The sequence below is a fragment of the Balaenoptera acutorostrata genome, chromosome 9, assembly GCF_949987535.1.
Source record: "Balaenoptera acutorostrata chromosome 9, mBalAcu1.1, whole genome shotgun sequence".
NCBI classification, from domain to species: domain Eukaryota; kingdom Metazoa; phylum Chordata; class Mammalia; order Artiodactyla; family Balaenopteridae; genus Balaenoptera; species Balaenoptera acutorostrata.
In genome coordinates, this window is record NC_080072.1 from 11,520,152 (window position 1) to 11,540,361 (window position 20,210).

General features: G+C 40.3%; 1 protein-coding gene across 1 annotated transcript in view; it reads left to right on the top strand.

Annotated features, from left to right (window-relative positions):
* The window catches only part of PATL1 (PAT1 homolog 1, processing body mRNA decay factor), a 36,303-nt gene extending 16,588 nt beyond the window's left edge, over positions 1-19,715 (top strand). Inside the window, exons 10-19 of the mRNA XM_057553317.1 lie at positions 6,664-6,844; positions 7,355-7,478; positions 7,949-8,046; positions 8,490-8,549; positions 9,586-9,734; positions 11,360-11,519; positions 15,402-15,557; positions 17,387-17,478; positions 17,575-17,724; positions 18,043-19,715. Coding sequence (XP_057409300.1) covers positions 6,664-6,844; positions 7,355-7,478; positions 7,949-8,046; positions 8,490-8,549; positions 9,586-9,734; positions 11,360-11,519; positions 15,402-15,557; positions 17,387-17,478; positions 17,575-17,724; positions 18,043-18,064 — 1,192 coding nt within the window. The 3' untranslated portion in view covers positions 18,065-19,715. The remainder of the gene's footprint in view (positions 1-6,663; positions 6,845-7,354; positions 7,479-7,948; positions 8,047-8,489; positions 8,550-9,585; positions 9,735-11,359; positions 11,520-15,401; positions 15,558-17,386; positions 17,479-17,574; positions 17,725-18,042) is intronic.
* The last annotated feature ends 495 nt before the right edge of the window (positions 19,716-20,210 follow it).

The window sequence follows — 20,210 nt, forward strand, 5'->3', positions numbered from 1 at the left end:
GAGTATTATAGTCATTTTCACAATATTGATTCTTCCAATCCAAGAACATGGTATATCTCTCCATCTGTTTGTGTCATCTTTGATTTCTTTCATCAGTGTCTTACAGTTTTCTGAGTACAGGTCTTTTACCTCCTTAGGTAGGTTTATTCCTAGGTATTTTATTCTTTTTGTGTGATGGTAAATGGGATTGTTTCCTTAATTTCTCTTTCTGATCTTTCATTATTAGTGTATAGGAATGCAAGAGGTTTCTGTGCATTAATTTTGTATCCTGCAACCTTACCAAATTCATTGATTAGTTCTAGTAGTTTTCTGGTCGGGTCTTTAGGATTTTCTATGTATAGTATCATGTCATCTGCAAACAGTGACAGTTTTACTTCTTCTTTTCCAACTTGTATTCCTTTTATTTCTTTTTCTTCCCTGATTGCTGTGGCTAGGACTTCCAATACTGTGTTGAATAATAGTGGCGAGAGTGGACATCCTTGTCTTGTTCCTGATCTTAGAGGAAATGCTTTCAGATTTTCACCATTGAGAATGATGTTTGCTGTGGGTTTGTCGTATATGGCTTTTATTATGTTGGGGTAGGTTCCTTCTGTGCCCACTTTCTAGAGACTTTTTATCATAAATGGGTGTTGAATTTTGTCAGACGCTTTTTCTGCATCTATTGAGATGAGCATATGGTTTTTATTGTTTAATTTGTTAATATGGTGTATCACATTGATTGTTTTGTGTATGTTGAAGAATCCTGCATCCTGGGGATAAATCCCACTTGATCATGGTGTATGATCCTTTTAATGTGTTGTTGGATTCTGTTTGCTAGTATTTTGTTGAGGATTTTTGCATCTATATTCATCAGTGATATTGGTCTGTAATTTTCTTTTTTTGTAGTATCTTTGGTTTCGGTATCAGGGTGATGGTGGCCTCATAGAATGAGTTTGGGAGTGTTCCTTCCTCTGCAGTTTTTTGGAAGAGTTTGAGAAGGATGCGTGTTAGGTCTTTCTAAATGTTTGATAGAATTCACCTGTGAAGCCATCTGGTCCTGGATTTTTGTTTGTTGGAAGATTTTTAAACACAGTTTCAATTTCATTACTTGTGATTGGTCTGTTCATATTTTCTATTTCTTCCTGGTTCAGTCTTGGAAGGTTATACCTTTCTAAGAATTTGTCCATTTCTTCCAGGTTGTCCATTTTATTGGCATGCAGTTGCTTGTAGTAGTCTCTTAGGACGCTTTGTATTTCTGTGGTGTCTGTTTTAACTTCTCCCTTTTCATTTCTAATTTTATTGATTTGAGTCCTCTCCCTCTTTTTCTTGATGAGTCTGGCTAAAAGTTTGTCAATTTTGTTTATCTTCTCAAAGAACCAGCTTTTAGTTTTATTGATCTTTGCTACTGTTTTCTTTGTTTCTATTTCATTTATTTCTGCTCTGATCTTTATGATTTCTTTCCTTCTGCTAACTTTGGGTTTTGTTTGTTCTTCTTTCTCTAATTCCTTTAGGTGTAAGGTTAGATTGTTTATTTGAAATTTTTCTTGTTTCTTGAGGTAGGTTTATTGTATTGCTATAAACTTCCCTGTTAGAACTGCTTTTGTTGCATCCCATAGGTTTTGGATCGTCGTGTTTTCATTGTAATTTGTCTCTAGGTATTTTTTTATTTCCTCTTTGATTTCTTTAGTGATCTCTTGGTTATTTAGTAACGTATTGTTTAGCCTCCATGTGTTTGTGTTTTTTATGTTTTTTTCCCTGTAATTGATTTCTAATCTCATAGGGTTGTGGTCGGAAAAGATGTTTGATATGATTTCAATTTTCTTAAATTTACCGAGGCTTCAGTTGTGACCCAAGATGTGATCTATCCTGGATACTGTTCCATGTGCACTTGAGAAGAAAGTGTAATCTGCTGTTTTTGGATGGATTGTCCTATAAATATTAATTAAATCTATCTGGTCTGTTGTGTCATTTAAAGCTTGTGTTTCCTTATTAATTTTCTGTCTGGCTGGTCTGTCCATTGGTGTAAGTGAGGTGTTAAAGTCCCCCACTATTATTGTGTTACTGTCGATTTCCTCTTTTATAGCTGTTAGCATTTGCCTTATGTATTGAGGTGCTCCTACGTTAGGTGCATATATATTTATAATTGATACATCTTCTTTTTGGATTGATCACTTGATCAATATGTAGTGTCCTTCTCTTGTAACATTCTTTATTTTAAAGTCTATTTTATCTGATATGAATATTGCTACTCCAGCTTTCTTTTGATTTCCATTTGCATGGAATATCTTTTTCCTTCCCCTCACTTTCAGTCTGTATGTGTCCCTAGGTCTGAAGTGGGTCTCTTGTAGACAGCATATATATGGGTCTTGCTTTTGTATCCATTCAACGAGCCTGTGTCTTTTGGTTGGAGCATTTAATCCATTCACGTTTAAGGTAATTACTGATATGTATGTCCCTATTACCATTTTCTTAATTGTTATGGGTTTGTTTTTGTAGGTCCTTTTGTTCTCTTGTGTTTCCCACTTAGAGAAGTTCCTTTAGCATTTGTTGTAGAGCTGGTTTGGTGGTGCTGAATTCTGTTAGCTTTTGCTTGTCTGTAAAGCTTTTGATTTCTCCATCGAATGTGAATGAGATCCTTGCCGGGTAGAGTAATCTTGGTTGTAGTTTCTTCTCTTTCATCACTTGATATATTCGGCCAATCCCTTCTGGCTTGTAGAGTTTCTGCTGAGAAATCAGCCGTTAACCTTATGGGCGTTCCCTTGTATGTTATTTGTCATTTTTCCCTTGTTGCTTTCAATAATTTTTCTTTAATTTTTGCCAATTTGATTACTATGTGTCTCGGCGTGTTTCTCCTTGGGTTTATCCTGCCTGGGACTCTCTGTGCTTCCCGGACTTGGGTGGCTATTTCGTTTCCCATGTTAGGGATGTTTTTGACTATAATCTTTTCAAATAATCTCTTCATCTCGGGTCCTTTCTCTCTCTCTTCTTCTGGGACCCCTAATGCGATTGTTGGTGCATTTAATGTTGTCCCAGAGGTCTCTTAGGCTGTCTTCATTTCTTTTCATTCTTTTTTCTTTATTCTGTTCCACGGCAGTGAATTCCACCATTCTGTCTTCCAGGTCACTTATCCGTTCTTCTGCCTCAGTTATTCTGCTATTGATTCCTTCTGTTGTATTTTTCATTTCAGTTATTGTATTGTTCATGTCTGTTTGTTTGTTCTTTAATTCTTCCGGGTGTTTGTTCTTTAATGCTTCTAGATCTGTGTTAAACATTTCTTGCATCTTCTCAATCTTTACCTCCATTCTTTTTCCGAGGCCCTGGATCATCTTCACTATCATTATTCTGACTTCTTTTTCTGGAGTTGCCTATCTCCACTTCATTTAGTTGTTTTTCTGGGGTTTTATCTTGTTCCTTCATCTGGTACAAAGTCCTCTGCCTTTTCATTTTATCTTTCTGTGAATGTGGTTTTCCTTCCACAGGTTGCAGAATTGTAGTTCTTGCCTCTGCTGTCTGCCTTCTGGTGGATGAGGCTGTCTAAGAGGCTTGTGCAAGTTCCCTGATGGGATGGACTGGTGGTGGGTAGAGCTGGCTGTTGCTCTGGTGGGCAGAGCTCAGTAAAACTTTAATCCACTTGTCTGCTGATGGGTGGGGCTGAGTTCCCTCCCTGTTGGTTGTTTGGCCTGAGGCGACCCAGCACTGGAGCCTACAGGCTCTTTGGTGCAGCTAATGGCAGACTCTGGGAGGGCTCATGCCAAGGAGTACTTCCCAGAACTTCTGCTGTCAGTGTCCTTGTCCCCACGGTGAGCCACAGCCACCCCCATCCTCTGCAGGAGACCCTCCCACACTAGCAGGTAGGTCTGGTTCAGTTTCCTATGGGGTCACTGCTCCTTCCCCTGGGCCCCAGTGCACACACTACTTTGTGTGTGCCCTCCAAGAGTGGAGTCTCTGTTTCCCCCAGTCCTGTTGAAGTCCTGCAGTCAAATCCCGCTAGCCTTCAAAGTCTGATTCTCTGGGAATTCCGCCTCCTGTTGCCAGACCCCCAGGTTGGGAAGCCTGACGTGGGGCTCAGAACCTTCACTCCAGTGGGTGGACTTCTGTGGTATAAGTGTTCGCCAGTCTGTGAGTCACCCACCCAGCAGTTACGGGATTTGATGGTATTGTGATTGTGCCCCTCCTGCTGTCTCATTGCAGCGTCTCCTTTGTCTTTGGATGTGGGGTATCTTTTTTGGTGAGTTCCAGTGTCTTCCTGTCAATGATTGTTCAGCAGTTAGTTGTGATTCCGGTGCTCTCACAAGAGGGAGTGTCCTCCATCCATTTCCACCTTCCAAAACCCCGAGCCCTGAAATTTATGTTATTAGATTCAATACCTGCCTGCATACCAATGCACAGGCTTTAAATGACAAGAGCTTATCAACTTATTTCCAAGTTACTATAATTCTGAAATACAATTTAGATCTGGGGGGTGGGGAATCAACGTTTTATATTCATTGCTTACCAAGTTCTTAGCGTACTTTTAACTACCTTTTGTTGACCATCTCAGCTCAGACATAATCTTGAATATAGTCTCTAGCATTACATTTGGGTCTTATGTAAAGCCAGCAGTCACTCTTTATCTTTGCCTCTGTTTAATCCTCATTCAAATATATATTTATATATGTGACCTCAGCTGCGTACCAGGCACTGTAGTCAGTTTTGGGGATTGAAAGAAGAACAAGACATATCAAACCCTTGCCTTCATGGAGCTTATATTCTATCACCATTCTTATATATAAAATAAGAGAATTAAACATAATTTTGAGGGGTTTTTTCAACCTTCCATTTTATGGTTCTTTGTGTGTAATTTATTTTTTCTTTCAAAAAAGTTCCAGAATATTTTTTTCAGGGGGAAAAAAACCAATATGGGCTCTTAAGACACAAAAAGTACAAACCATAAAGGAAAAGATTAATACATTTGACTGTTAAAATATGAAACTTCTTGTGCCTGCAGTTAACATTATGGTATTGTGTACTTCAGAATTTAAGAGTGTAGATCTCATGTTAAGTGTTCTTACCACCACCAAAAAAAGAAAAAGAAAGGGACACAAGGAGTAGGTGTTGGATATGTCTATTACTTTATTTATGGTGATGATATCACAAATGTTTGCATATGTCCAGACTTACCAATTTGTACACATTAAATATGTGCAGTTCTTTGTATATCAGTTATCACTTAATAAAGCAGTTTAAAAATATTTTAATAAAATTGCAAAAATATATTAAACTTCTGTGTAACAAAAGGCATCAAACACATGTAAATTTCAATAGAGGAAACCTACATGGCTCATAAAAATGAAGAGATTTTTCAGATTCACTTGTAATCAGAAGAGTGCAAATTAGATAGCCATTTTATATCCTCAGGCAAAACGTGAAGTGCCTCAACTGTCGTTGTTGGCAGGAATGGCGTGCACAGCCTTTTGAGAGAGAATTTGGCAATAAATAATAATGTCGATAATGTGGACACACTGCATCCTAGCAGTTCTACTTTTCAGTATATACCTGTGTATATTATCGTCAACATGGAGAAATATGAAAGGCATAATGTTGAATAAGAAACAAGGAGCAGACCTGTATAGACAGTACCAGTTATGTAAAATGGAATAATACTGTATAATATTTAAAGGTGGATGTACAAGTAATAAAAGTATAAAAACATTTCATGGAGGTTGCATAACAACGTCAGGATAGTGGTTCCTATAGGAAGGAAGGGAAGCTGGAAACCGTGATCCGGAGGGGTATAGGTGGGCCTTCAACTGTAAATGTAACACTGTATTACTTTAATATTACTTTTTAAAAGTCTGAAGCAAATTTGACCAAATAATTTTTTTTTCATTAAGTCTAGATGGTGAGTAAATGGATTTTTTTTTTTTAAATAGTATTTGCTGGGCTTTTCTATATGTTTGAAGTATGTCATGATTTTCATCAAGTTTTTTTAAAAGTATATAGACTTGGGCTTCCCTGGTGGCACAGTGGTTGGGAGTCTGCCTGCCGATGCAGGGGACACGGGTTCGAGCCCTGGTCTGGGAGGATCCCACATGCCGCGGAGCAACTGGGCCCGTGAGCCACAATTGCTGAGCCTGCGCGTCTGGAGCCTGTGCTCCGTAACAAGAGAGGCCAATAGTGAGAGGCCCGCGCACCGCGATGAAGAGTGGTCCCCACTTGCCGCGACTGGAGAAAGCCCTCGCACAGAAACGAAGACCCAACACAGCCATAAATAAATAAATAAATAAATAAAAGTATATAGACTTGGGGTCAAATTGGCGTGTGTTCAAAATCTCTCACTCTGCTGCCTGGTGTCCTGCTTTAGGCAAGCTACTTGATCTCTTTTGGCCTCGGCTTGTTGTCTTAAGTGGAGAAAATAAATCTACCTTATTACCTCATAGGGTTATTGTGGGGCTTATGCAAAAGTCCATAGGTGAAAGTGCTTAGCTTATGGTAAGGCACTTGGATCTTAGTTTTATTTCCTTAATTATGTATTGCACAGCTCTTTCCTTTCAAATTCTGTTAAGGTTCGATTCTTTTTCACTCCTCTTTTAACAAAAGCAAAGGGGAACCTTTTTTTCAGTTGGCCTGGTTTACTCCAGTGCTGTTACAAGGCATAATGCATGTATCCACTTGGAGTGAATGTGGCGTATATTTCTTTCTCAGTCAGCATCGGAATCTCAATGGTGCAGGAGATAGAGGAAGTCACCGGAGCAGTCATCAGGATCATCTCCGAAAGGATCCGTACGCCAATCTCATGTTGCAGCGAGAAAAAGATTGGGTCTCTAAAATCCAGATGATGCAGCTGCAAAGCACTGATCCCTACCTGGATGATTTTTATTACCAGGTGAGTACTCTGTGCTAGTTTTGAGGATAATAGTATAGTCCCTTACCCTGGTGAAGGTACTCATTTAAACATTGGTAGAATTAAATATTGATAGAATTTTCTTTTGAGGTAGTCTTCAAGTGGATAAGAATTGACTAAGCAAATTCTGTCCTCTTTTCAAGCTGAAGAACCTGTCACACTATTCACTCAAAGGTTTGCATATATGCCTTTTATTTCTTACCTACGGAGGCTCTCAGACCAATATTTTCAAATCTTTTCAGCATCAATAATCTGGTTCTTTCAATGAAGAATATTGGCAGTCTAACTTTAAAGATATTTCCATTGATGATTATTTTGAAGGCTGGGATTTTTTGATAAAGTAAATTCATAGCAATCTAACAAAAGTTAAAGATCAATATATTTATAGAGTACGAGTAGTGTTGCTACCACTAGTATAAGTTAATTATTTCATGATAAAGAAAGACTATATTCTGTGCTTGTTGCAACTGAAATCATCTTCTCATGTGGTAGAATTATTTTGAAAAACTGGAGAAACTGTCAGCTGCTGAAGAAGTGCAAGGTGATGCCCCAAAAAAGGAGCGTACCAAGCTCATTACCCCTCAGGTGGCCAAACTGGAGCACACCTATAAGCCAGGTGAGGTCCTTATCCCCACAGCCATAATGGAGAGGTGGGGTGCTGCTGATAGGATAGAATAAAAATAACTGTATAGATGATTGGATAGAGATGTTTGAAACTGATGTATAAAGTATCATTGTCCTTGACAAACGCACAGGTCAGCCTTATTCAAGCATGGAGTGAATGGTTTGACAGATGGCCTTTTAGATCCTTTTCTACTTGAGAGTCCATGACTTTTTAAAACCTATTATAATTTCTAGTATCCATAAAATAGATAGGGGGGAAATACTTCAGATTTTTATTTATTATTACAACCAAAAAAATGGGAAAGGATAGATGTTGATAAGAGATTGCTTTAGATAATACATAGATTTTTGTAGTAAATTGTTAGGCTCTGAGTGAAGAATAGACAATATAAAGATCTTCTTTGAAAGCTGTCTGCCTGCATTGCTGAGTTTTTATTTGTTGGAAATTTTTTGTCCCTGCAGTGCAGTTTGAGGGCTCTTTGGGAAAGCTTACTGTCTCTAGTGTGAATAATCCCCGAAAAATGATTGATGCTGTTGTGACGTCTCGGAGTGAGGACGATGTAAGTGTCTGTAGAATTGTGTGTTTAAAAAAGTCTGGGTCATCACTACTTCTTTGGGGGTCAGTGGATTGGAATCCTGAGGCAGCCAGGCAGGACCTGGGTGGCAGGAGTCTTTGAACTAGGTAACTCTGGCTGCAGACAGCATCAGCTATTTACTCCAGTTTTTAAAACTATGATTTTCTCTGTGTTTTAAGATTTTCCTATGATATCTTCATCTTCCACTGCATTGTGCAATTACCTTTTGCCTATCTATGAATTCAGTTTATGTGTGGGTTGATCAGTCAACTCTATGACCTTTGTCCACATTAGTTTTGTTTTAGAGTATTAACTTTCAAAGAGTCAGTATTCTCAGAGTATTGTTACAAATGGAATTACTTATGTGCCAGTAAATTATTTTTAACATGGGTAAAGAGTTCCCATTGAATAGTCTTGTCTTTTTTTAGGAGACAAAAGAAAAACAGGTTCGGGACAAAAGACGAAAAACCCTTGTCATAATTGAGAAGGTAAGTTTTAGAATTTGTTACTGTCGTTTGTTTCAGATAAGGAACTATTAAATGTATGTGTACTCAACAATGGGAAAGTAAACAATCAGTTAGTGTTCCATGATTTTAATTAATGGATATATTTGTGTAAAGTGCCTATTGTGTACAGGGCACACTGGAAAGGAATGTGGTATACCTCACCTATGGCCTCATGAAAAGAACACTGCAATTAGAAGTCCTGGGTTTTTGTCCAAGCTTGTTCAGTTAACAACTGAATGTTTTGGGGCAGGTCATCTTCCTAAGAAAATGAGAATAAAAATTACACTGTTCTGCCTATGAATTAATTCAGGTCTATTCAGTCAGCTCACATATATTTATTGGACATTCCCTGGGTGCTGGGCACTGTCCTGGGTTCTAAGGAAAATCAGGTAATATATAAGCAGTTAGTGTTAAAGCATAAATACATATTGCAAGGCATAGAGCATAGGGGTTAGGAGCACAGACTCTGGAAACAGTCTACAGATCATGTCTTTTCCGTTTCTCAGAGCTGTGACTTGAGGCAAGTTATTTAACCTTTCTATGCTGTCCTCAGTTTCTTTATCTTTAAAAATGAAAACGATAAGAGTCTCTTTCTCACTGGGCTGTGGTGAGTGAGTATTCAGTAAATGAGTACTTGCAGCGTGTTTAGAGCAAGATGCCTGGCACCCAGTAGTAAAATTAGCTGTGACCATTTTTATTAATATAAGGCATTACTTGGAGCAGTGGTACACATTGTTTATCTTACAGTGCTGTTGCTGCTGCTGGAGAATTTGGAAAGTGTGTAATCATTTCACTGTCTGCCTTCTGGATTAGAGGTCAAGGAGGTACAGGGAATGATGTTCGAAGAATTTTTTTAAGTTATTTCACTATGTTTTTCTGGGTTTAAAAGAGAACTTTTTTCCTCTCAGTCTTATTACAATGCGCTCTCACTCTTTTTTCTTTATCTGGTATTCCTAAACTGTGAAGTTGTTTATCTAATACTCTGAGCTTGCTGAGGCCTGCTTTGTCTCTCACTTAGACCTATAGTTTACTCCTTGATGTGGAGGATTATGAAAGGCGTTACCTCCTAAGTCTGGAAGAAGAGCGACCTGCCCTGATGGATGAAAGAAAGCACAAAATTTGTAGCATGTATGACAACTTAAGGGGGAAATTGCCTGGACAGGAGAGGTAAGAGTAGTGTACTTTGGTAAAAACATAGACTAGCTAGACTCCTTCCTCTGCTACATTGAACTTTATACGTTCTACCCTTTGGATATCCTTCCTTACCCTCTCAGTAAGCTCAAAATCTTTCCTTTTGGCCTCAAATGCCACTTCATATAAAACATTTCATAATTCTTTCCAGCCAGGAAAAAAACCTATTTATCCGGAATTCATTTTTCAGCAAGTACCTCTTCAGGTATCAGCTGGGAACTGTGCTGGGCACTGGAGACACAGTGGGGAGCGTTACTTAGCCTGTGTTGTTGAGCTTACAGGTTGCATCTGGCTTATGCTTACCAATGGTCAGCCTTGTGATCTTTATGTATTTTCTTTCCTACTAGGAGGGAGAGTATTAACACTTACACTTCCTTGGGATTTCCATACAATACTTACTTGCTATGGAAACCAGTTGGTTTTCCAGTGGAGACTAAGCTCCTTAATATAACTTCTCTGTATCTCTCTCATCTCTCTCCCACCCAGTATCTGGAACAGCATCTTGCTAATGGTAAATGTTCTATAAATCACGATATTTATTTGATGAATGCAAGAGGACTGTGTCTCCTAATCACTCCCTTTCCCTTTGCCCATCCAAGAGAACTGATGATCCTTCTAAGCCAGGACACGCGCAAAACAGAACTTCAAAAAAGGACCTTCTTTTCGACACACCTTTTCTGGAGTCGGGCTGACAGGGAACTGGTTGAATAAATTTGGGTTTATCCATAGATTTGACTGTTATGCAGCCATTAAAATGTATGTAGTTAAAGTATTATTTACTGCCGTAGAAAAGTGTTCACAAGAAGTTGTTCAGTGAAAAAAGTCAAGTAACAGAGCCATATAAATTATACGGACCCTTTCTTTTAAATGAAAGAAAAGTATACAATAGACAGCAAAAATGTCTTCAAAATGGTAACACTAATAAATTGTCTCTGAGATTATGAATATTTTATTCCTTTTTTCTTATATATATTCAGATTTTGCTGTTTTAACCATGTCATTTGTGTAGTTACTTAAAAGTTAATAAAGGAAATTAACGCATATAGTTTGATCCATTCTTTAACATACAGTTTTTGAAATGATGATTTTCAGTATTTATGAAACGAAGAATTACTTTTTTTTTTTTTTTTTATTCTTTGAGACTATACCAAAACTCCACAGTAGCTTCTTTATTTATTTAGTTTTGGCTGCATTGGGTGTTCGTTGCTGCGTGCGGGCTTTCTCTAGTTGCGGCGAGCAGGGCTACTCTTTGTTGCAGTGCGTGGGCTTCTCATTGCGGTGGCTTCTCTTGTTGTGGAGCATGGGCTCTAGGTGCACGGGCTTAGTTACTCCGTGGCATGTGTGATCTTTCCGGAGCAGGGCTCGAGCCCATGTCCCCTGCGTTGGCAGGCAGATTCTTAACCACTGCGCCACCAAGGAAGCCCCAAAGAATTACTTTTTATTATTTGGTTGAGAGTTGGAGAAGTAATTGTATTTTGTAGTACAGATAATTGTAGAGTGAAAATAAATGCAGTGTATTCACTCAGTAACATGTAAGAGGAAAAAAGGGATTTCTTACATTGTTCTTGCTGACCTAAGTTAGCATTTTTCTTTCCCTGCAGGCCCAGTGATGACCACTTTGTACAGATCATGTGCATCAGAAAAGGGAAGAGAATGGTTGCCCGTATTCTTCCTTTCCTCTCCACAGAGCAAGCAGCTGACATTCTCATGACAACAGCCAGGAACCTCCCTTTTCTTATCAAGAAGGATGCACAAGATGAGGTGATCCACCTTATGTGGGACATCTTTCCTTTGGGTCTTCATAGTTGATAAGATTTCTAGAATCCAGATTTCTTTTTGTCCCCTTTTCCCTTTTGTATTCTTTTATCTTTGGCAGAGTGATATGATTATTTAAAGCAAAAACTTTATTCCAGGCCTGTATTTTTTTTTTTTTCAGGCCTGTATTTTTAATGTCACTTTTTATCCAACAGACCATGTTCCTAAACAGGAGGAAAGCAGTAATTCCGTCTTACTTGACGTAGTTATAAAAGCTGTGGTCTGTATCAGAATTGCTTGGGAAGCAGATAATTCAGCCCTACGCCAATCTTGCTGAATCAGAATTTACAGAGAGACGATCAGGGCTTCTGGGTTTATAACAACATCCCCAGCTGAATCTGATGCTCACTAAATTTGCCACTTATGATCTTGGTTACTTTGTTGGATATAAAGTATCATTCATTGGGCTGTTATTAGTAGCTAACATTGACCTGTAGACTTAGTTGAATGGTGTCCCACAGGAATTGGGCCAGTGCTTTTAAATAATTTTATCTAACCTGAACTGGGCTGGAATTTGAAACATGATTATCAAGTTTATAAGTTAACTCTTGGTAAGAATTGTTCTCTGCTTATGCGTGTCCTAATACTTGAAAGATTAGCACAATTTAAAACAGTCTTAGAATTTCAAAACGAGGAATTGATAAGGTTAGCACAAAGGACTAGTATTACTAAATGTGAGATTCAGAATAATAGAATTTATAAGCGTGAACCTGAAAGATGTGAAAATTATTCCTTCTGAAATGATAATAGAATTGAAAGAATTTCTTCATTCAGCAAATATTTATTGAACACTTCTATGTACCAGGCACTGTTTAGGTCCTAGAAATATAGCACCTAGTTCTAGGTGCTGAGAGTTAGGAGTCCAAAGATGCCTGCTTTGGTAGAGCTTATCTGCTAGTGAGGAAAACTTGGTTAAATGTAGAGGCTAAGTTTTTACCTGTATGCATTAAAGAGTAATAGACCACATCTCTAAACAACATTTCTTTGAAGTAATAGTGTGTTCCAGGTCCTGAGGCATAAAATGTACAAGATAATTCTGGAATATCTTGTATCAGAAAGCAAGGAAGCTAAAAGATTACTAGGGTCCTGTGTAAAAGATGCACAGACCAATTTGAAGGGGTCTCCTTTTGGTCAAAATGGGATAATTTGCATCAGAAAGAAAAATTATAGGAGTGGATTGAAGTAAATCAAATATATTTAATGAGTTCATAATGGTATGAAAAAAATATACTAATCACCTTCAGAGATTGCTAGGCTATCAACTCATTATTCTGAAAAGTGGTAAATAAAGGAAAAGAAGCATTTATCCTGCCACATTACAACCAAATGTCATGGTGACCAGAGAGTGATAATAGAAAAGTTCTTCTTTATAGAAGATATATCAGCTAATAAATTCAAAAGAAATGATAAAATTAGAAGATTGCAGTTTTACAGCTCCTAATGGAAAAGCAATCAATCTGGGCAGCAACCATTACTGGTGCTACAAAAGCATTAGGTAAAAGGTGGATGGGGACCTTTACGGTGGTTGGAGCAGGCTGGCGACACCTTAACCCACTGATGACTGTTTTTGGTTTTATTTATGTATGTATGTATTTATTTATGGCTGCATTGGGTCTTCACTGCTGCGCGCGGGCTTTCTCTAGTTTCAGCGAGTTGGGGCTACTCTTCATTGCGGTGCACGGGCTTCTCATCGCAGTGGCTTCTCTTGTTGCGGAGCACGGGCTCTAGGCACGCGGGCTTCAGTAGTTGTGGCACGTGGGCTCAGTAGTTGTGGCTCACGGGCTCTAGAACGCAGGCTCAGTAGTTGTGGCGCACAAGCTTAGCTGCTCCGCCGCATGTGGGATCTTCCTGGACCAGGGCTCGAACCCATGTCCCCTGCATTGGCAGGCGGATTCTTAACTACTGTGCCACCAGGGAAGTCACCCACTGTTGACTGTTAACACCACTAAGGGGAACAACCAGACACTAGTGCACCTTGATGTGATGCAGTAGAAAACACACAGCTCTCTCCATGAAGTTTCTTTGCCATGCACCACCCTGACCCCTCCATTGAACTTGAATTGAATCAAACCTCTAATTATCAGTTTTTATGGGAAAAAACAGAAGGTGGTGAAACCTGTTAAGTGACACCACAGAGGTGCAATTAGCCAGATCCAAACTATGGGACAGATGACCCAGTTTCTTCAACAAATAAATGGCATGAGAAAAGGAGATGGACAGTGACAAAGGAGCTATTAACAGATTTTAAAAGCCTTACCAGCCAAATGCAGTGTGTGGATTTATTTGAATCGTGATTAAAATAAATCAGCTACTGGGACTTCCCTGATGGTCCAGTGGTTAAGACTCCCACTCTCCCAACGCAGGGGGCCCGGGTTCGATCTCTGGTCAGGGAACAAGGTCCCACATGCTGCAACTAAGAGTTCGCATGCCGCAACTAATGATCCCGCCTGCTGTGACTAAGACCCAGCGCAACCAAATAGATAAATATTTAAAAAATAAAAATAATAATTCACATTGCTGTTTCTAGACTGAATGTCCTTCAAGCTAGGATGGGCATGTACCGTATTGGCCAAAGCATTGAGGAAAGCCTTTGCTGTGTTGGACTATATTAACTGATGGCATTTAAAAAAAAAAAAAAAAGAATAAATCAGCTGTTAAAAGACATTTTTCAGACAGTTGGACAAACTGAATTTGGAATAAATATTGGATGATAATTAAGGAATTAAACTTTGTTAGGTGTGATAATATTGTGAGAGATTTTGTTAGCAATGCCAATTAAAGTATTTATGGATGGAATGATCTTATATGGGAAGAACATAGATTTAATAAGGTTGGCAACCTGTTGTTGATTGAATTGTTGTTGAAGTTGGGTTATGGGTATGTGGACTTCACTATACTGGTCTTTGTACTTTTGTACATTTTGTGTACGTTTAAGAATGGTTTCATTTTTAAAGCTCTGTTTATTTAGAGTAGTAGATCATGAAAAGGAGTCTTCTGCATCCTTGGATGCTGTTTAAAGTAGAACCAGCCATCACTTTTTATGCCATGGGCATTGAGTGCTGGAAGCACCCTCAATTTCCTTTCAAGTGTCATAGCCTAGTTATACCAGTAGCTCTGTATTTTAACTTCCCAGTCCGGGCCTTAAGGCACAACGGAATGAGTGGACAGCAGGCTGGAATCCAGCAGCCTTGGAGTCTGGTTCTAGCTCCTAGCTTTGTAACCGAGCACTGAGTTTCTGATCGCTTAGCTTCTCTAATAATCTATAAACATTGGTTAATCATTTCTCCATTTCCTCATTGAGCTTTTATAAAAAGATAAAACAAGATACAGTTAACTCTGAAAATACTTCTCAATAACTCTGTAGCACTGAAAATTTTACCTGTGTTAGAGTCCCTCTCACAATATATTAAAGTTGCCAATTTACTCATGGCTTCTCCTCTATCCTTGAGACCCCTGAGGGTCTGTGCTGTTCACTATTTGTTTTTAGCTCACACGCCTGGAACACTGTAAGCATCTAAATATTTGTGGAGGGAACACTGATGTTTTATCCTGAATCTTGCTATGCATTTGAGAAGTGATTTTTACACCCTTGGTTCACACAAGGAATGCTGTTTCCTTTACAAGTTGAGTTGAAAAAGTTCTCAGTAGCTACCATAGAATCCGCTGTTAAGATGCTGGTAGTATCTGCTAGGCTTGTCAGCCCTTCTTGGTTAAATCTCGCCTCGGGAAGTTGAATGTACAGCTCAGCATCCTTCCATCCATACCCACTGACGGGGTGTGACTGAAGTAACAGTTGCCAAGATGTAATGCCTTTTTTTTTTTTGGTAGGTGCTGCCATGCTTATTGAGTCCCTTCTCTCTTCTCCTCTATCATCTTCCATCAGTGACTGTCACCAGCCTTCTGCAACAGCTAATGAACCTACCTCAGAGTGCAGCTGCACCAGCACCCGCCAATCCTCACCTCACTGCTGTGCTCCAGAACAAGGTGGTCTTGCCCTTTTGTGTCCCTGAACTTTGAGAGGCGCATTTAAATTTGAGTTATGAGTAAAAATAATGACTGCTGTGGCAATTGTAAAAAAAAAGGCTTCCTTCAGCCTTTTACATTAAGCTTATAGTGATAAAAACTAGAAATAACAGTGGTTTCAACACAATAGAACGTTCTGTATCTCATGTGGAATAAATCTGGTATGGTGACTGCACGGTGTCAGGGGTGCAGGCTCCTTCAGTTTCCCTTCTTTGCCATCCTTAGCAGTGGCTGCCATGCTTGTGACCTCTAATGGTCCACGATGGTTGTGGAATTTAAGGTTCCACTTTGCATCAGGAAGAGAGGTGTGTTTAGAAGGCCAAGAGGTGTGGAGTAGCCGTCTGCCCTCCTTATTTGGACGTTTTCCAGGACCTCTAACCACCAGCTTCTCCTTCATCTCAGTGGCCAGATCTTAGTCACACGCCTTGCCTAAACTGCAGGGAAGGCTGGAGAGCATCTCTTAGTTCACGCCATTGCCACCACAAATAAAATCAGATCTAACAGGAGAAGGAAAGCATACAGAATTAGGTAGGTAATTAACGGTCCCTGTCATAAGAGACCATTTCATATTTCATCTATATCAGGTTAAAGATCCAGAGACTCCTAGGGGAAGCAGGATACAGAAGAAGAACATGAGCTTTTAGAGAGAGCAGGTTTCCACTCCTTGTCTGCTACTTCCTAGCTTTGTGACCCTGAACAGATTATTTCACTTTGCTGAGCCACACTTTCCTGATCTGTCATGTGGAGGTGATGAGGTCGATGTCAGAGCTGTCCTGTTTCTTAGATGAGAAAGCAGCCATGAACGGTTCAGTATAATGCCTGGTACGCAGTGAGCACTCACGAAGGGCCATCTGTTACAGTAGAGGGAAAAGGAGACCCAAGGCCTCTTTCTTCGTATACCTGAAAACCTGCCAAGCGTGGCTCGGAAGGGCCGTGAGTACCTCAGAGGCTGAGAGGGCGATGGCGCCTCAGGGGACCTAAGACAGGGGTTCTGGGGTAATCAGTTGTGTGCCTTCCATGTTATTTGGTCTCTTAGCTTTAATTTTGATAAAGACAGTAGAAAAGCATGAAGTCAGACAAGGTTATGTAACCCGTTGTTTTTCTGACAATGACATGAAGGGAGCTGTTGTGGAAAGGCAAGGTTATCCTGTGTGAGGTGAACTCAGAAGGGAGGGATGGAATCCCAGAATATCCCCAGCTTCTCTTTGTGGTCCATTATGGCTGTGATTCGTACACTTAACCTAGGACTTGGACATCCTCGCGAAGCCTTTATGTTTCCAGATGTGTGTGTGTCCTTTTTAAGGAAATTTTCTCTTCATACCCTGATCATCCCAGTTACCTTTCTTTGTATGTTTTCTCACAGGTCTTAACACCATTTTTCTTAATTCAGATTCTATTTAATGTTTTTTGTTCTATGAACTTTTAACTTTCTGTATCAAAATTTGTCTTCATTTAACTCTTCTTTTTAATCCACTTCTGTTCTAGTAAACAGGAGAAAAGCTAAATCCCACATTACCCATGGCAAGGAGAAATTATCTTGTCCTTTCAGGGTGGGGTGGGGTATAGAGGACTGCTGGGCACTGGGGCTTCCTGTCCCCTTTGAGTGAGCTCGCTGCTGCTGTGCCAGGAGGAGGACACAGCCTCTCGGCTCGGCCCGCTTCCACAGAGCAGCACGGCAGTGGGGTTGTTGTGATCCAGCGCCGTCCCCCATCTAGTGCTGCGGTCCCCTCAGCGGTGGTCCAGGAGGACTGCGTGCAGTGTTGTTTGACACCCTCTGTCTCCTCTTGTAGTTCGGCCTGTCACTGCTCCTCGTCGTCCTGAGCCGTGGGGAAGACCTGCAGAGCTCAGACCCCACTTCAGAATCAACGCAAAGCAACCAGTGGTCAGTCTGCACTGTGTTTCTTCTCTCATTTTAAGTTCTTTCAGGTCATCTTTTCATTCTTTTTCTTATATTGTTGTTTTCGATTTTCCCTTTCAGGACGGAGGTGATGTTCATGGCAACCCGAGAACTTCTGCGGATTCCCCAGGCAGCCCTGGCCAAGCCAATCTCTATACCCACAAATCTAGTATCCCTGTTTTCTCGTTACGTTGACCGACAGAAACTGAACTTGCTGGAGACAAAACTGCAGTAAGTTGGAAACAGGAGAGTTCCACATCTCACTGAAGTTGGCACTTTAGAAGTTATGTTGAGGAGGCTGGGGAGGGCATAAAACTGCATTTGGTGGAAGAGATTAAAGATTTCTGTCAAATACATGAGTATCTGCGAGATATAAAAGACTGTATTGGATGCAACAGAACCCTCATTGTTAAATAAATGATAAGGGTACAAATATCTTAGGTGTTTTGTTACGAGAGTTCATACAAGGATGTAACTCTAATACAAATGACTGACTTCTGTTTTAACTCATTTATACAGGTTTCCTTTCTCTCTTTCTTTGTACCGTAGGCTAGTTCAGGGGATACGATAAAAGATCTCCACATGTGTCCTGTACCTCCTTTTGGCTGCCACCTGCACTGCTGCCATCACCAATGGAGTGTTGTTTTTAATGAGGGAGGGAAGGTAGCTTATTCCCCAAAGCGTCTTGTGGGACCGATTCCTGTTCTCAGGGGTTGTCTCTGAATGCCAGGTATTTCCCCACTGGTCTGTGAAATTTGGCTGGGTGATACTTCTGCTGGTTTCTTCTTACCTTCTATGTTACAATTCTGCATGTCCTACTTTTACTCAATTCTTCTCAATTTTGCATTTTCTTTGCCCTAGAAACACAAATATAATCTCTCCCTTTATCCCACCACCACTACTCCAGTTCAGAGTAGATTGTAGCTTGCCAAAGGATTCCTTCCCTCATCCTACTGAAGTCTTTTTTCATTGCCCCATATTAATATGACTGTAGGAGAGCCAATTAAGTAGGCGTCTATATATATGCGCACACACACACCCCTATACACACACTTATGTGGTCTCCAAAGGATGCTTAAAGAACGAGTTTTAGATTGAGAAATATTTAGGTGACACATCCCTTCTTTAACCACAAACCAGTTGATGTATTTTTAATCTGTTTCTCGCCCCTCTTGTAATGAATTTGGTGGGTTCTACTTGTTTTAATATAAATATAGGGTATGGAGCACGTTTAATAAAATCAGAACTCTTGATTGGCTGACGCCCAGCTCTAGGCTGAGAAGTTCTTTATCTCCTCCCCACTTGTACTTCCTTTGGTTCTGTCCACCTCAGTGGAAACAGCACACGGTTAAGCCTTTTTCCTGCTACAACTGCAGTGTACTTGAGCCTGTGCCCTCAAGTGCATGGAAGATTGCCCAAGATGACCCTAACCTAGAGCCTGCTTCCACAGTGTAGCTTTTACACACTCAGTCTGTCTTCCTGAGACTACTTCAGTAAGCCATGCTTTTGCTTCTCTCTTTTCTGTTTTTATTTGGTGTCATGGGGAGAAACCCCCACACCTATAACCATGGAAGCTGGGTCCGGCCTGTGCTGCTCTTCAGTCTCCTCCACGCTGTGGGCAGAACTGCTGTCCTTGCTGCTTCATCCCACCCAGGTCCCATTCCCAGGCAGCCAGGGGCCTGGGTCTGAATGCTAGCAGGGACAAGCCTGCTGTGACCCTAGTCACTTATCCCTCTCCCATTCAGCAGTCAACCAGGATAAGGGGTTTTGGTCCCTGGTGATGATAGCCCTCAAGAAAATTAAATCTGAATTAATTTCACATGACTGTCCTGATGCACATTTTGCTGTTCTCGCCTTTTCGAATGTAGTGGGGGGACAGGTTGTGATATTTAATGAGAGTAAACATTTTGCACATAAATGTACAACAGTAAGGTCCTCCGTTACATCCAGCTCTCCTTGTTCTCCACCTCCATTTCTTCCCATGCGGTGGCCCTAGGTTCTGCCAGCTGTTCCCCATGACATTCCCTAGCTTCCCCTCTGCCATCATTTCCCACTAGGCGCCTTTCCTGCCTTCCCTTCACAACCGAGCAAGTGAAGGCTTGATTATTATTTCTTCTTTTCTGTGCTTTATCTTTTTTGTTTGGTTTTAATTAATAAAAATTAAAGTTTCTAAATTTACATTTTTATAGGGTATTGTAAATAAAAACGAATTGTATACTTGAAAAAAACTGTGTGCCTCCATTTCTGCTTCTTCTGAACATGCTTTTTAATGTGTTTCTAGCATATTTAGATAGACCTCTTGGTGTTGGGGATTGGTAAGGATATTATTACCTAATTTTTTATCTTTTTTATTTTGTCATGAGGGAGACAACATAAAAAGATCTTATGTTTACATGATAACTTTCCTTTAAAAACCTAGGATGCTTTCAGGACTTCCCTGGTGGCGCAGTGGTTGAGAATCCGCCTGCCACTGCAGGGGACACGGGTTCGAGCCCTGGTCCGGGAAGATCCCAAATGCCGCAGAGCAACTAAGCCCGTGCGCCACAACTACTGAGCCTGCGCTCTAGAGCCCGCGAGCCACAACTGCTGAGCCGATGTGCTGCAACTACTGAAGTCCGTACACCTAGAGCCCATGTTCCACAACAAGAGAAGCCACCGCAGTGAGAAGCCCGCGCACCACAACGAAGAGTAGCCCCTGCTTGCCGCAACTAGAGAAA